The sequence below is a fragment of the Mustela nivalis genome, assembly GCF_964662115.1.
Source record: "Mustela nivalis genome assembly, chromosome: 3".
In the NCBI taxonomy this organism is placed as follows: Eukaryota; Metazoa; Chordata; class Mammalia; order Carnivora; family Mustelidae; genus Mustela; species Mustela nivalis.
Genome location: NC_139022.1, coordinates 155,900,941 through 155,918,777, shown reverse-complemented (window position 1 = coordinate 155,918,777; position 17,837 = coordinate 155,900,941). Strand labels below are relative to the sequence as shown.

Sequence of the window (17,837 nt, the reverse complement as noted above, 5' to 3'; positions counted from 1 at the left end):
TCGTCTTGCTCCCCGCCCGCCCCCAACCTTCCTCTCCCATCCCCACACACATAAAATCCAGCACAATTTCAGGAGGTTCTGAGACTTCCTTTGGGTCTCTCTATAAACTTCTTAAAGTGTCCACAGACCCCAGGGTTAGAGTATCTGATTTAAAGTGTCACCTGGCTTAGAATCATGATTTCTTCCCCTATTCTAATGATACAAAGAATATTTGTGACTCAAATGTGTCCTTCCCCACTCCCACTAGCCAGCTACATGTTAAAGGGATCCCTTCTTCAAAGGACTCACTGCTGAGCAAGGGCTAAGTTCAGTGTTTGCAGTTGAGAAGACGATAAACATCCAGACGAAAGCTGAAAAATCTAGTTAATAATCCAGAGATTTCCGAAAGTACAGTTGCTAATAGAGTGTTGCTCAAGTATCTGGTGAGGTGGGTTTTTTACTTGTCAGCTGAAGTCTTGTGTCACAATCTCAGATGGAGAGAGAAAAACAGGATCTATTCCACATAGAAGATGCTTTTTGAATTTTATTGTTTAAAGAACAAAATAGAAGGGAATATGCACATCCACCAAAGTGAAGTTTTCCATTAAATAGAAGAGAAATCAAATACTTTGCAACAAAGACCAGCATATTAGATCAGTAAAACGACAACAGCGATTTGACTTTGTGTTTTATTTCAACGGGCACCCTTCGTTCATTGTCTGTAGGAAAACTAGGCTAGATCTCGATGGGCAACAGTCACAGTTATTAAGCAAGGAGATGCGCCACCACTTCCGTGCCCTCTTTATTTCTTTACGTCTTCAGTCTCATCTGGCTCTTTCTCTTGATGCTCTCTTTCCCACCTCATTTCTTTTAACTCTTGTCTGTACTTCCGTTCAATGAACCGCTTCTGATGGGCCATCTGGGGAAAGTTATCTGACACGAGGAGATACATTTTATACTCAATAAAGGGTAGCCTCTGGTGCAAAGAACGACGCAGGCTAAACACACACACACACACACACATACATTCACCAGAAACAGAGCTGTATGTTCCTAGGCAAGAGGCAAACAACTGCTCAGTCTCTTCCTTCAGCTTTTGTCATTCAAAACCCACTGGCAGTCGGCACCTGCACCCTGATTCTAGACTGTGATACCCGATGTGAACTTGAGTATAAAAGGCACCAAAACATATAGGAATGTTAAGACAGATGCGTGGTTTCAGGATGGTTCCAGGTAGGCAAGTGTTTTAACACGGTTCTCCTAGTAAAACCTGATTGTCAGGGAGAGATTACACAATGTAGTCAAGTGGACGTGTGTACTTTTGCAAAGCTCAAACCCAAAGCTCTAAACAAATAATGGTATTATCACCCTGTTAGTTACCAAGCATTAAAATTCCTGAAAAGAGGGAAAAGGTCTGATGGAGAGAAGGCATTAAGTCGTTATTTCTGATCATCCTATTTTTCTAGTTTACCACGGGATACCCAATGCTTTGTCAGCAACAGCAACTCAGGTAGAGCAATTTTATTTGCTTAAAGGAAATGTATCACTCCATGGTATAGCTTGAGCTATATTTTAGTTGATATTTGACCCTGTGCAGGAATGCTAGACACAGTGAAAATCTTGGTTAAGATCTAAAAATTGTTATGACTCCGTTGTCATTTGTGGCATATAACAAGTACAGAGAGTAAGAAACCAAGGATGGAACGATAATAAAAGTCACTTTATACACTTAGTCAACGAACACATACAAACCTCACGAAGGGAGGCATGCATGAAGGGTGAAGGAGAGCCACCCAAGTTACCTGGTGACACGAAGGGAAAGGGACACTCTTCTCCCTAACCAGGTAAGGGCTTGTTATATTCAAGAGTTCCTGCTTTGTATTTAAAAATAGGAAGATTCAGAGATGTGAGAGAGCATGGCATGTTTGGGGAAGAGCACGTTTGTTTTTTGTTAAGAATGAAACATAATAAAAGTGGATATAAATACATAGCAAATTCCTAAATTACTCCCCCTTCTTATGTAGCGGCCTATCCCCCCTCCCCCCAGGTGAGAGAAGGGACAGGAACAGTGGGGTAGGAAAAGCATCTGAGGCGGGGGGGGGGGTGAATCAGTAAAGAACCTGCATATCTGCGTCACTGACTGACACAAACAGAAGAGATACATAGTGACATCTGTATTTTAGAAATGAAACAGGAACAAAATCCTATTTCCTAAATGACAGCAAGTTGACCTTATGTATTGTATAAAACATAGGTTTCAAGTATTCTAAGTACTTTCTAAAAAATAAATCAAAATCCAAAAAAGTTAGCTGTAAAGCAAGTTTCTCCAAAATGAACCCTACTTCCTCAGTAAATTCTATTCTAAAACCTAGTTTGCATTAAAAAAAAAAAAAAACAACCCACTCAGATCTGACCACTGATCAACTTTTAGAATGTATCCTCATAGTTTCCTATGAAGTTATGCTACACACATACATACACAGTGTAAATGTGTATATATTACATGGACATTTAAATATTTTTTTTTAAATCTTTTTAAATATTTTTATTTTTATTTTATTTTTTATTTTTTTATTTATCAGAGAGAGAGAGGGGGAGAGAGCTAGCACAGGCAGACAGAATGGCAGGCAGAGGCAGAGGGAGAAGCAGGCTTCCTGCTGAGCAAGGAGCCCGATGTGGGACTCGATCCCAGGACGCTGGGATCATGACCTGAGCCAAAGGCAGCTGCTTAACCAACTGAGCCACCCAGGCGTCCCTGGACATTTGAATATTTAATCATTCTTGCATCCACCCTCACTTTGGGAGACAATAGCACAGGTACCTCTTTATGGGTACTTTTTAAAACATTCTAGTGTAAGTGTTTCCCTGTACCACTAGTCTTCAAAAATACTGCTATAATGATTGCAACATATTACAGCATTTGGATAAAGCAAGAATTGGTCAACCACTGCCCACCACCTATCTTTGCATGTACGGTTTCCTGGAACACGGACACAACCACATCCGCATACTCTTCATTCCTGCCCGCTGAAATGGCAGATTCGAGTAACCGTGACAGACCGTGTGGCATGTAAAGCTTAACATATTTACTATCTGGTCCTTTACAGAAAACATTTGCCAACCCCCAGGCTATCGTATCATTTATTTAAGCATTTCCCTACTGTTAATCACGCAGTGTGATGTACTTATGTGTTTTCTGGCTATTATATATCAAGCTGTCACGATTATCGTGGCATGTGAACTTGAGCTCATAACTCCAGCTGTTTCCTTAAGTTTGGTTCCTAGAAATGAAGTCTCCAGATCAAAGAGTATGGACTTCTTTAAGGACCTGATACAGGCAAACTGCCTTCCAGCAGCTCAAATGATTCACTCTTGCCAGTGAAGGTCAGTCTCTGAACAGGCCCTCTCTCCAGGACTGTTTTATCGTTTAAAACACAAACAAAAAAGCTTTGGATCCAAAAAGAACCTTCAGTAATTTTACAGGTAGAAAATGGAATCTCACTTTTATTTCAGTACGTGATTGTGCATTTGTAAGTAATGAGTGAAAAAATTCCCTAACAGAGCTAACTTAAAACTTTCAGTGACTATTCCATGGCCACGGGAACCTAGAAATACTAGCTACCGCCCCAAACTTGTCCTCCCTCCTGCCAACCTGGGAAGCTACCGTCTGCTGATTTCCACTTGGCTCCTGCCCTCTTGCCTTCCCTGGAATCTCCCACAGCTGAGCATCCTGGGCCTCCTGACTTTTAGCTTCCCAAGCTTTGCTCTGTCCCACGTTCGGCTGGTACTTGGAGCGTAATGGAACTGCAGTGCAATGTTTTGCTCACAGACTCTGCTGCACAGCACAGCCCATCTCAGAAGAAAAATCCTTTGCTAAGCCTTCAGCTTACAAGAGACTATGCAGTTCCCTACATGGCTAATTACGTAATTGAAGTGTTTTCCACCTAACCATCCTGCTCTTGGGAATCTATCCCACAGAACCAAAAGGACCAATATATAGACATTTACGGTCAACAGCGATTAAAAAATAACAAAAACAAAACCAGAAAGAATGTCCACCAAAACTAAAAAAGCTGAATAGAATACGGCAAATCCATAGCATGAAATACCATGCAGCCATTAAGAATGAATGAATTGGGGGCCCCCCATGATATATTGTTGAGCAAAAACAGAAAGATGCAGAAAAGGACGTAAATATCTCATGCTCATGAATCAATAGCCAGAAACTAAAAAGAAAAAACCTTCACTTATATAAGATTTTAGAAGTAAAGAGAAACATATAGAAGATACACTGGGATCTTCACATGGGCTACCTGAGCTGAGGAGAACTCCAAGCAAGAAAGGAAAATGAAAATCAAAAAGTATTCGGGAATACTCTTCAAAAAAATTATTAGCCCATTTTATACATATCTTACATTCTACTACACTCCAGGTAGTGAGTAATAATGAAGGAAAAAAAGATCACTTTTTATCAGTACTTACCATTTTTATATTTCCCCATTTTCTTTCCATAAAACACACATTATGAACATAGAATTATAGAAAAAGGGATAGGCTTACATTTCTCCAGTGCATCCATTGCTGCTCCCATTTCCGCTTGCTGAATACTATTAAATAAAATAAAGGTGCAGTTTAAAGATTTTTTTTTTCCACCAGCACAAGCTATGGCCACACATTATTCAGGTCGATTTTCATGTCTGGTGCATAAAATTTATCTGATTACTTCTGTCACGTACTGAATCGCACAAGTTAGGAATGTACACAAGGCCGTGCAGAAACATCATTTATTTGCACAACCACCATTTATGTTATTTGTTCCACATTTTTAATGGTATAATAAAATGCCTTCCATTTATATTAGGTCTGAAGTATTTCTTACTTAAGTTTGAACATCTTTAGCATAAAGTTGAAAGAAGAGTAAAAAAAAAATGCACATATAGACAGACTTCCAATCACTTCTCAGTTTAAGATATAAATTAGAGGGTTCAAAGAAATAGGCTAAAATGCATATTTCTTTTTACCTGAGAGAGGATGTTAGCATTTCCAACAAAGCTCAAGGGAGTGGCAGTAAGAAATCAAATGGCTAATGGCTGTGTCACGCACGTGTCCTACAAAATGCTTGTGGCCACGCTCGGTACCCTATTGGGTAACTGACACTGGGATGGGTGTACCAGGTAATGTGGCTTTCTCAAGGTAGCCAAAGCCCCTTATACAAAGGCATTCCCACTGCCAAGGCAAGGTGGGGACATTAATCCTAGGATTTACTTTGCTACCACCCTTGAACATCCTGTACTCTGCGTTTAAAAAGACTGACAATATAGTTTGGAAACACCAAGCAGGGACTTCTCGGACACACAGGATGTTCATTCAAAGAAATTAAAAGGCTCTCTTCTCATACCTTGGTCCTTTCCCACATCCTATTCTTTCTCCCTTGAAGTACACTGCCACCGTGTAGGTTCTAGCATGGGAGGGTCCTACCGTCTGCAGAGTCCTGAAAGGAAAAAAAGGAACATTAATTATGGTAAGGTGTTACTTCATACTCATTGCTAACATTTAACTCTAAGAAAAGCCATGTACTTATCACTTAAGACAGAAAAAGGTAAAAATAACAAGAAAATTAAAAGAGTAAGTTTATTTGCTATGCTGACAAATCTATAGAGAGCTTTTAAAGTAGGAAATTTTAAAAATTCTACACTGGATTTTTATATATCTTTTCCCATTCCCAAAGCATTATAAATAGCATCTGAAGGCTAGCAGTGAAGTGTAAAATGTCTTAAACAATTTCAAAGTGTCTGTATTCCAAGTATCCTAAGACTAACAAACTTTCAGCAGTGGAAAGTTAACCATTTCAGTCTGTTCATTGTTCTTCAGTGCTAATCACAACCAAAAATGATAACTATTTGGGGCAATACATCTCAAGCCACATCTGAATGGTTTCATCCTTCATGAATTCTTTGCAATGCCTAGCATCTTATCTAAAAGATCAGAAAATGTATTTAATTTTGAAACATCCGAGATCATTTCAAAGGTACTCTATAACTCCGAGTACACAACACAACTGCCAAAAAACAAAACTCCAGGTAGTCTGGATTTTAATGACATGGTGCTGATTTCTAATGCAGTAAAACTGATAACTTTATGGAAAGGGAAATTAAAAGTAGCCAACAAAGATAATGGAACACACACAGTAATCTTGAAAAAAAAATGCAAATCAACCCTATCATCTTGATAAAAAAGAACAAGCTCATCGCGTACTTGCATTTGGGGGATTTATGAGAAGGAGCAGAATCATTTCCTTTGTGTTTTGCACACTCCGTGGGATGAAAGCACACAATGGCCACTCTAAGATAGCACTTATGACAGTAAACATGCCCGTGCTATGAGAAGTTTATTGTCCTCATTTTATTTATTGGACCTTAATTATCACTTTGATGAGGAAATACTTTGAGCCTTTCATGTAATACAGTTCCTATGGTCATTATGCTTATTAGGTACATATTAAAGTCCTATTTCTAAACATTTGGGGATTTCTCCCAATAAGTAAAGGAAACATTGTTTTGCAGTGACAGCTTCTTGGGACAATTTATAGTAGCTTGCTGTAGGGCGACTCAAACTTCTCTTGGCCTCAGTTCCTTTAGCAAAAAAGCCTATAACGTGTTGGGACTATTAAACAAACACATAAAAAAGGATTTAAAATTCCCAGCTGCCACTCTGGTGTTTTTCCTTTCGAAGTTTGAGAAAGTCCACAGAGAAGGGCTTTTCTTCCATATGGAACACCGGCAGGAATGTGTGTCTGTGCCACCACGTGTGCAGAAACAAGGGGTAAACCAGCATGCAAACCAGATTTTTCAACATCCTTAAAAACACATACCCAGATAATACTTTGGGAGGCAATCCACCCATTTTGATAATTCATTCCTTTTCTAACTCCTCTTTGAAAACACCTTCTGAAGCAACAAAGGAGGGTCTCAAGATAATTACTCCACCTAGGTCAAATCTCCTGTTTTCATCAAAACTAGTGTTATGTGTGCAGTGACCCGCATTCTTCTTGCACGACTTTTGGCTACCACTCAAGAGGATAACAATTTGTCACTAAAGATACTCAAAAGCACACCACAGTTTCTGACACACATTCTGAGAAGAAACACTCCAAATCTGTGACTAACACGGGGCCAGTGGAGAACCGCCTGCTGCCTGCAGCGGCTGCCTGATAGGGCGCGGAGCTGTTGGGCAACAGGGACAGAGGCCAGCACGCTTCAGGGCGCAGAGGAGAGGGACTGCCCAAACACTGTCACAAACAGCCACAATCTTCTAACCTAGATGTACAGCCCTGCGGAGATTATGAGAAATGAGACAAACATAAAAAGCGCAGATAATCAAAGGCGACCCACTTACTTAGAAGAAAAGACGGAGATACCCAAAGAGACTCCATGCTGGGCCCAGAGTCCGCATCAAGGAGGCCCCAGCCAGGCCCCTTGTCAGGACTCCCCCGGGGTTCGATCTTCCTCCAGACCCCCGGAGCATCGACTCTAAACTCAACAGTGCGGTGCCTGCAGGAGCAAGTACTCACTTATACAGAGGAATGTCTGGCTCCTTTCCTTCAGTCCTGAGCGTCAAGCAACACTGCTGAAGCTGGGATTTGGGGTCATTCCAATCCTGATTCAAAATGAACTCCTGTGGCAAGTCCCCGAAAAGTATTTAGTAATGGGTTCTGGAATTGCCAAGCATGAAGTATATAAGTAATTTAAATTTTTTATGAGCTTACTTTTAATCGTGGGAAGAAGCAAACATTCATGAAAGTATGAACATATTCCAAATCCTTATCAATGTACAGTGCTGCAATGAATGCTGAAAAAGAGAACATTTAAAAAATAAAACCACAATGCATTGCCATTTCCTCAAAGAGTAAGATACTAGACTTTAAATAAACATTGTAATGAGGTTTTCAACTCCCAGGCCCTCTTTATTTTTTAGAATTATCCTATCCTCTTTCTTCAAACAAGAATCTCCCTTAAACACTAATATTAGAAGCAACAGTATAGATGTGTGAATAAAATGCAAAAATCAAAGAATACAAAGACCAAACTACATTTGGCTAAAGGCTAAATAAATAGCTAAGTGGTACACAAAATGCTATTGTACAGCAGAGAGAGAATGATATCTGGGAATATAACCATGTTAACAACAAATCGAAAGAAAACCTGAAGATCAGATATGACCATGGAATGAACACATTCTTGTGGAATGCCATTCTCCACACCAGTCTTGAAAAGACTAGCCTTACAAAAATGGGACAAATTGTAAAGTCAATCTGCCCAGAGAAAAACTTAATACTAGGCTTAATGATAATATATATAATATATATATATTTGATATATATATAATATATATATTTGATAATATATATAATATATCAAACTTTGCATTAAGAAATGGTGACCCCAAAGATGACTTCATGAAAAGGCACTTTAACCAAGGAAACAAATGGTAATTTTTTAAAAGAAGATAATAAAAATAGCTTTCACTGAGGTAACAAAACAAAAACCCAAACAAACCTGCCAGTGAAACTGATCACTTAACATTTTTGTAACTGTAATCTTTAAGTAACTTTTTCTTAATTGAAAAAAAAGGTCAGACTGCCCTTGCACATTGTCAGTGAGCTGGTTTTGCATGGTAGACTTTAATATTTGTATATAATTCCAACCGTCAAAAATACCATAAAGTTGGGCGCCTGGGTGGCTCAGTGGGTTAAGCTGCTGCCTTCGGCTCAAGTCATGATCTCAAGATCCTGGGATCGAGTCCCGCATGGGGCTCTCTGCTCAGCAGGGAGCCTGCTTCCCTCTCTCTCTCTCTGCCTGCCTCTCTGCCTACTGTGATCTCGCTCTGTCAAATAAATAAATAAAATCTTAAAACAAACAAACAAACAAACAAAAAAAACCATAAAGTTTTTTTAAAAAGTTCCAAAGCCCAGTGAATGGCCCACTTATTTTAAAGTAGCATCAGAAACAATAAAATTATGCATATAATCCTTTAGTTAGCCATAATAGGATTATTTATAATGCTTCCAGACCATATCAAAAATTGCCAAAGATGACAATATTTGTCCATAGAGCTTTGAGCTCACTCAAAACAACAGATAATAGTTTTGGTATTTAGTGAATAAATTATCCTTCTTTCTCCTATGCCCCTGTACAAAGGCTGCTGGGTGGCAAGAAAAGCTATGAGTCACTCTTACCAATCTTCGCATTCTGCTTCTGTTTCCTACAAAGGATGTGATGGTTAAGCATTAAGATGGAGGGGTAGAAAAGCAGGGATGGGGGGGCGGGTGATACCACTGAACAGAGACTGAATATAAAATTCATTATTCACATGTCTTAATCCCAAAATATTCTCCTTCTAACAAACTTCGGAGAAAAGCATAAATAAAAATTAAAATAGAAAAGGTTTCTTTATTACAACATAATAATAATGAGAAGTAAGAGAAATGTAGGTGCATTTGATTTACATTCTGAATCTGCAGGTTAAGAGAAAACCTCTACTCTAAGACTCACATTCCAAAAGGTCTGCCAAGGTCTTGGTCCTAAGAGCCACAGGTCTCTTGGTCTTGTCATTGGTGATGGCATATTCTTGCATGCCCAGCTCCTCAGCTACCTTGGCTTGAGTTCTGTTATTCACCAAAGAGCTTCGCAACAACTGGCCAAAAGGAATTGAGGCATATTTAGAAACCATTTCACAGGGCACCTGGGTGGTTCAGTAGGTTAAGCGTCTGCCTTTGGCTCAGGTCATGATCCCAGGGTCCTGGGATCGAGCCCTGTGTCAGGCTCCCTGGTCAGCAGGGAGCATGCTTCTCCCTCTCCTCCCCTCCTATGCTCCCTGTCACTATCTCTGTCTGTCTCTCTCAAACAAGTAAAATCTTAAATACACACACATACACACACAAAAAAAGAAACCATTTCACTGCAATCTCTCCCCCACTCCAGTGTTGGGCCCAACCAGAGACCACATTACTAACTGGGACACCAAGGTAAGCAATGGTTTAAGTCCTCAACCACTATACCCAGGCTGCTGTAACAAACTCCATATGCTTCTTGCTTCTCCTTAATAACTTACTCTGCTCCTAGATTTTACCTGTCTTTTAAATAGTTTATTTAGTTGTTTAGTAGCAATGACCCATGTTGGGGAGATGGTACTATACCATGATTAAAGATCATAGCTTCCACTAAATGGAATGTTATTAAGTGTAAGGAGCATTAACATTTTTAAAAATCAACTGTACTGCAGTATCATTTACAGACAATAAAACATACCCATTTCAAGTACAGTCAGATGAGTTTTGACAACTTTCTACATTTTTGTCACCCCAAATAAGTTCCATATGCCCCTGTGCAATCAATCAATCTGATGCACCATCCACAGACACACTTGACCTGTTTTCTGTCACTGTACATTAGTTTTAAAGGAGTATTTTTAACGTGTCTAAAATCAATTTCAAGTTTCACAGCACTGATGGTAATTTTGATACTCTAGGATTTGGGGAAGTAATGTTTTAGTAAGCATTACTTAAAATATTTGAATTATTTACTTATATTTTTATTTTTATTATTTTAAGGACATACACTATATATCCTGAGTCATAGTTTATCAAATTGGGACTCCATCTCTAATTAAACTGAAATGTAATTTTCACATTTCAACTTCAAGAATTCAAAACAAAAATCTCTAGCAAAAATTTCAGTCAGCAAAGAGTCCTCCAAGCACTACCGTAAGTATTAACGGTAAACAGGGCATGAAAATTATACAACAAACCCATCACAGAGATGCCTGTCCAGCAAGCACAGTTTAGGAATTCAGCACTCAGGAACCACTCACTAGAGGAAGTGAGGAGGAAGGCTAGGGGCAGCAGACAGATAAAGGACCAAACATGTTATTTTTGGGAATAACATACCTAAAAGTAGGGCTGTTCTTACAATAGTTATAACAAATTCTTGGTCTCTTATAACAATCCCTTCTTGCTAAGGAACAGCCCTGACACCAGGGCCCAGGAGCAGGAAGCAGCTGCGGGTTGTGCTAGCGTTGGACCCCCTGCTGTTCCACACTGCACTTTGTTTATTAGATGCAAGTTTTATGCTCTGTGGCTCCAGTGTCAACCAAGCTTATGAAAATCAAGATTTATTCTCAATGCCTGAGATTGCATCCTTGACAATAGATAAATAAGAAACAATATGTTCTTAATTTGTCTGACAGTGATGCATGAAGCAGAAATACAACTTGATCTTCATAAGCCATGCTTGCTGTTGAGTTAAGACTATTATTCTTTGCTTGTCTCTGCTCCTGTCCTCCTCCTATTTCCCCCAACTCTATCTTTTTTCTCAATATAGTGAATGTTTCATTAAAATTAATATCCACAGAGAAGCTCAAAATTAAAAAGGCCTACCATGTAATGTTAATAGAAAACCCAACCAATAGGAGCCCATCAGCCTAATATCTTGTAATTACAGAATAACTGAGCTGGAAGGGAGAGATCTTTTTTCATCTGGATTCTCCATGGGGAAGTGGGGGAGGCAGTTCTCAAAGTAGAGGCCAGCGGGGGAATAGGAGGGCTATTTTGAGTATATGGTTACGCTGAGCAAGTTGGGTTCTCTCTCAGTATTTGCTTTGGTGAGAAGACAAAACTCTAATTCAGGCTGCCTATTTGGGGATTTCATGCCTCAAAATCAACAAGCTCGAAGTGCACCACATGAGCCCACACAACACACCATAATACATCGCAGGTTACCAGGCCCTCGCAGCTGCCTTCAGCATCAGGGCTCCTTTGTTAGTATTACACAGTAACGGTGATGGAGAGAGAATGAGGAAAGCAATGAGAATGGAAACAAATGCAAATGCTTCCGGTTTTATTTAAGATACGCAGGTCTTGAAGCGGCAAGATGGCTAGCAGAAAGCAATCTTGAAGTTCTCGCCAAAACTCAGAGCCTGAACCAAAACTCAGTGGGGAAGAAGGAAGCTAGAAATCACCCATATTTGTAGAGTTCATTTAAACTGAGAAGACGAACTGAAAAGAAGGAACATCCTGCTCTATACCTAATCAAGAGAGTCTGCATGGCAGTCCTTTAAATGACAGCTTCCACCCTTGGTCTTTGCTGAATTCTAGTCTAGAAGGCATCATGCTGTTTGCCTACAAGTGGGAACAAGGGGGATAACAAGGCAGAAACCCCCCCCCCCCGAGTTACAGCAATTCAGTTAGCAGCTGTGGAGTCCAATTCCGTGCCAGGTGCTGTGCTGACAGTGGACAGACCCCAAGATGATCGACACCCCATGGCTGCTAATCTCCAAAGGAAGCCACACAAAGTGGCCACTTTAGCTGCCATGAGAGCACGGAGGACACAGGGCACACAGGCGCCCCTTTTGAACCCGGCTTTCCCTAGAGGCCTCGGGGACAATCTGCCACCCGAGGAAAAACAGTTTTTCCTGAACTGGCTGGTCCATCAGAGTCATAAGGTGCTTCTGAGATACTGGAGCTCAAGCCTCTTTCAAGAACCAAGGCATTAGTATTCCTGGGGATACAACTTGGACATATGCATTTAAAAAAAATTCATGTAGGTAGCTTCTGATGAACAGAGGCAGAAATGAGGAAAGAAAAGAAAAAAAGAGTCTGTGAGAAGGGTGGGTGCTAAAATCTGAATGTTTGTGTCATTTCCCCAACCCCCGCCCCCCCCACCCCGGCCAAATTCCTATGTTGAAATCCTAACCCCTAAAGATGATGGCATTAGGAGCTGGGGCCTTTGGGGGATTAGGTCATGAGGGTGGAGCCCTCAAGAACGGGATCAATGCCCTTATAAGAGGCCTCAGAGCGATCTCTAGCCCCTTCCACCGTGTGAGGGTGCAATGAGAAGTCTGTGACCTGGAAGAAGGCTCTCACCAGAACCCAACCAGACTGGCACTCTGATCCTGGGACTTTCGGCCTCCAGAACTGTGAGCAGTGTATTTCGACTGCTCCTAAGCCACCTACCTAGTCTGTGGTATTTTATTCTAGCAGCCTGAACAGACTAAGACGGTAGAAAGTGGTTTTCCAGTTAGAGGGAACAGCTTTGACAAAACAAGGGGCTGTGATACAGCAAGGTGGTCACAGGGAGGCAGGAGAGAGGGTCAGGGGGTGGTGGATACTGGAGGACAGGTCGGAGCAGAGTCGGCAGGGGGGCCCTGATACAGGCAAAGGCAAGGCTGGCTGGTCTCTGGGCAGAGTCTTGCAGATCAAGTAAAGAGGTCTATACTTTCTATAGGGGAGAAGGAACCCCAAAAAGTGTCAACTGGGAGAAGTGGCAAGATGCCCAGGGCCCTGATGCTGTGGCAGGACCGACCTAAGTGTCACACACCTCCAATTCTGACTTTGAGAATCCAGGGTGTTTTCTACTATCTCAGCACAGCAGTCTCTCATGACTACACTTAAATTTTAATAGGAAAAAGTTTTATTGGTTTAAAACTAACAAAGAAACATACTGGAATTCTTCCTTTAACTTCTCCATTCACTCTTGATTCTAAAGAGAAAACCAAAGCTGCAGGACATGAGCAACCAAAGAGGGCCACCTAGTGTAAAGTAAGAAGACTGTGACTGATTATTTTAAGGGCGTTAACTAGAAGAGCACAGGGTGAAAGCAGAATATCATATTAAAAGTGACAGTGATTGCCACACAGGGCTGTTATACCAAGAGTGGTAGCCAGATGGTCTCCATTTCCTATGATAACTAAAGAAAAGGAGCACAAATGTTGGCGGGCGAGGTGCAGGTCGGATACAAAGAACCCAATTATGTCAGCGACAAAGAAATTCTAAAACAGGAGGCTGTGGGATCTATTCTCTCAAAGAGATCTTGTAGATGAGATCTGCGTTGACCTAAATGATTGATGTTTCGTGCTATCTGGAGGCAGCAGAGAGGGATTAGATGACTGGTTCTCGAACTTTTTATCTGTAATCCCTGCTTTCTCATTATACCAAATCATTCCTCTATAAACAAACAAAAATTTCTGCAAATTCATCTCACCGATGCACACACAGAAGGGCATGACGCCAGCACGCATAGTAGGGGCATGGGATTAGCAACTATTTTTAGCTCCGTAGCACAACAGTAAAGGCTAAGAAGGAGGAATGATATAGAGGGAAAAATGATATCAGGTTTTAAAACCTGCAAGTGTGCCAAGACAAGGCATTCTGGTCTGAGCTAGTGCTCTTTGGGACTCTCTCACTACTTACCTAATCCCTATAGGGTAGGTTCCAGGTTCTACCCTAAAAATAAAATACTTCAGTCTACGAAATCAACCTCAGTCATCCTAGAACAATCATCTATGCCTGATATTCCTTCCCAAGCAGGGCTTTCTGAATATCCAACTCCTCAACGCTATGTTTTTCCCCATCAGCACTCAGAACTTCAAATCCATGATTTCATTTGTTCAACTGTCCTATTCTCTGTAAGACAAGTGCACAAAGGAAGGGCTCAGAGCTAAATAATGCCTCCCAGTGTGAATTAATGTAGTTGTGTGTTCTTCAATTATAATAATGAATAATTTGCCACCCCCTCATACAAATGCAGCTGTAGTAAGTAATCCTCCATACATTTTCAATTAATTGTAATCTTAGACATTAATAAATAAGTTTGCAACCTTCTTCTTTATACATAAAACAACATGGCATTTCCCTCCAATGCCACTTCTACTTCCTTTTCCATACAACTTAGCTGCCTGTAAAATTCTTTCTTTTATTTATCGAATATGTATTGAAAGCCTACCATATGGCTGGGCACAAAGTGGTAAATAAACACATGCTCTCACAGAACTTCTGGGTTAGTGGGTCAGGCAAACCGAAATAAGTGAGTGCCAGGAAAGAAAAGAACATGGATTTCTGACTGGGTGGGGGTATGTGGAAGGGCATCTGGAAAGGTCCTCCTTGTATCCAGAAGTCAAGCCAGAACTGACGTTGAATGGAAGAGCAGGAAAGACCAGGCCGATGAGAGTAAGGGTTGGAAGCAGAATGTTTTCCAGGAACAAGAACAGCACATGCAGGGCCTGACGGCCGGAGGGGACTGGGAGGAACATGAAACACGGCACTACAGAGATGCACAATGAAAAGATGAGTACGTGGTATGAGGCGGGCAGGTGCACAGGCCAGACCAGGCCAGAACTTCCTTGTTCTTTAGTCACTATCCAAGGAATAGATAATAATACCAAATAATATTTATCCAAATAAAAAGAGGACTGGACTGGGAAGGGATAATCATTTATTCAGCGTATTTGTGGAGCACTGTTATGCTCCACAAATCAGGAATCAGGAATGAAGAAAACAGACAAAAACTCCTGCCCTCAAGGAATTTATACTCTAATGAGAGAAGACTAACTGTAAACAAGTAAAATACACAGTATGTGCTAAGGAGAAAATGGAAATGAGGTTCCCAGCTGGGAGAGGGGAACTGGGGACACGGGGAAGAGGTCACAATTTAAGCAGGGTAAGTTAAATGCCCCACTGGTAAGATAGCATTTGAACCAAGACCTGAGGGAGATGAAGAATTTGGCCACAGCATGTGCAAAGGCCTGGAGGCAAAGGCTTGCTTAGTGTCCTACAAGAATGGCACAGGGTCCAATGTGAAGAGTCTAGGAGATAAAGACAGACAGTGTCAGGGAGACAGGTCTTGTAGGCAACAACACTGTTACCGCTGAGACAAGAAATCTTTGGAAGGTTTTTCACAAAGGAGGGCTGTATTCTGACACCCCTTTAAAAACAGTCCCTCTAGATGATGTGCTAAACAGACCGAGGGCTGGGGGGGCAGTTGGTATGGACCAGTTGGGAGGCTATGGCTGTAATTTAGGGAAAAAATAATAGTAGCCTGGACCAGGCTAATAACAGTGGAGCTGCTGAAAAGTAGTTATGTTCTGGACAAATTTTTAAGGCAAAATCAACAGGATATGCTAGTAGCTAATGGTGTAACATGAAGAAAAGAGGAGAGTTAAGGATGACTTTGAGGTTTTCAGCCTGAGCAACCCTAAGAATGAAATGATCCTTGCTGATATGGAGACCACCTAGAGAAAAGCAGGTTTTGAGATGGATATCTGCTTTGTTTTGACCATATTATGTCAGAGATGCCCAACAAATCCAACTAGGGATTGCAGTATATCTTATATCTGGGTATTCAAGTGTATCTGGAGATACAAAGACACAAGTCTGGAGTCAGCGCAAAAAGTACAGGCAGAAGACCTACATGACGAAGTGGTGTGTAGAAGTACTCAAAGCTGTGAGATCACTCCCAGAAAGGAGGTCAAGAGAAAAGAGAAAATGTCTGAGAACAGGGAGTGTCCCAACACTTACAGATTGGGGAGATGAGAGGAAAAACCAAGTGGACTGAAAATGAACAGCAAGTAGGGTCACAGGAGCTCTGCTGTGATAAGACACCGTCGGCCGCCAAGTGAAAATGCATTGTTGGATCAGGAGGTAGCGAAGAGAGGAAGACCAGTTAGGAAGCTACGATCTGGCCAACAGGCCTACAACCTGGGCCGACGGGAGGGTCTCTGCCTGAGACTACATCCACTGTGGGAGAGTATAGAACTGCAAAGGCCAGCTTTGCACATGGTAGCATACTTCTTGGGGATATCTAACACGCCACATTGCCTAGTGCTTGGCACAAACACAACCTTAAGATCCTATCCTGTGCAATTTAATAAATGCCACTCCTTCTAACGGAGGTTCTTTGTCAAGCATATGCCTGTAACGTTTTGCCAGCAACAAAGCCATTACGGTGGTCTAGGTGACCCAGTCTGGTTGAGAGGATTTAAGTGATGAAGATGAGGTGTTTACTCAAGAAGGAACAACGTCAGAACTTGTGAATGGTCTAGAATACAGGGCCCTGGGTGGAGGGAGGAATCAAAGATAACTCCTGTATCTCTGACTTGCAGGACCGCTGCCACTCAATTACTCAGGGAACACCGGAAGAGAAGCCGGTGCCAGAAGACTCTAGGTTCAGTCGTGGATGTGTGGAGATGCCGGAGGGCAGCTACCTACTGGAGCGCAGGAAGAAATGGGACTGAAGAGATCTGTTTGGACATCATTGTCTCTAGAATGAAGCTGATAGTGTGTACATGGAAAAGACCGCCTAGCAGCGGCTCTCATGAAAAAAGACAAGGGCCTAGAGGGAGCCTTTCAGACGCCAGAATATCCATCAGCTGTACAGAATATAATGAGCCTGAAAAGGAAGCTGAGAACGAGTGGCTGAAGAGGTGAGAGAAAGACCAAGAGTGAAGCATGGCAGAAGGGACAGAGGTGAAAGAAACTGACAGAAGCCAACGAAGGACAGTGTTTCAAGAAGGAGAGAGGGAGCAACAATGCCAGGGCTGACGGAAGTCAGTATCTTTTAAAGTGTGTACTCAATGGATGACAGATCATCTTTGTTTTACCAGTAGATCTGTTAGTCCTACTGATTTCTACCAAAGCTTTCTGTGAATATATTTAATAAAACCATCATATCATAATTTTGTCATTTACCATCTTTCTAATAAGCTATTCAAAAATTCTCTAATATTAAGACAACAAGGCTGATCAACACATTTTGGATACAAATGCAGCTATGGCACTGAAGCAGTTTTGGAAAGAACACAAAACTAGAGTCTTTTGCATAGTCCTGGTTTTCCCTCTATCTAGCCCAAGATGGGAAGCAGTAAACTTGTTGATCTATAACATTCCACCTCCACAAAATCCTAGTGTTCACAATTAGTTTTGCAAAATATGGGGTAAATGTGTATATTTAGTCACACATTGCAACAGTGGTCTCTATGTGGCCAAAAAATGAATCACTGTTTCAAGCCATATGGCTTGGTCTGACCAC

At 41.2% G+C, this 17,837-nt stretch overlaps 1 protein-coding gene across 14 annotated transcripts in view; it reads right to left on the bottom strand.

Annotated features, from left to right (window-relative positions):
• Window positions 1-505: 505 nt before the first annotated feature.
• The window catches only part of DROSHA (drosha ribonuclease III), a 119,584-nt gene continuing 102,252 nt past the window's right edge, over window positions 506-17,837 (bottom strand). For all 14 annotated transcript variants that reach the window (XM_082724516.1, XM_082724512.1, XM_082724505.1 and 11 more), the window contains 6 exons: window positions 9,531-9,672; window positions 7,745-7,827; window positions 7,550-7,653; window positions 5,378-5,470; window positions 4,540-4,586; window positions 506-912 (listed from right to left, as the gene is read on the bottom strand). In XM_082724516.1, coding sequence (XP_082580642.1) covers window positions 782-912; window positions 4,540-4,586; window positions 5,378-5,470; window positions 7,550-7,653; window positions 7,745-7,827; window positions 9,531-9,672 — 600 coding nt within the window. In that variant the 3' untranslated portion in view covers window positions 506-781. The remainder of the gene's footprint in view (window positions 913-4,539; window positions 4,587-5,377; window positions 5,471-7,549; window positions 7,654-7,744; window positions 7,828-9,530; window positions 9,673-17,837) is intronic.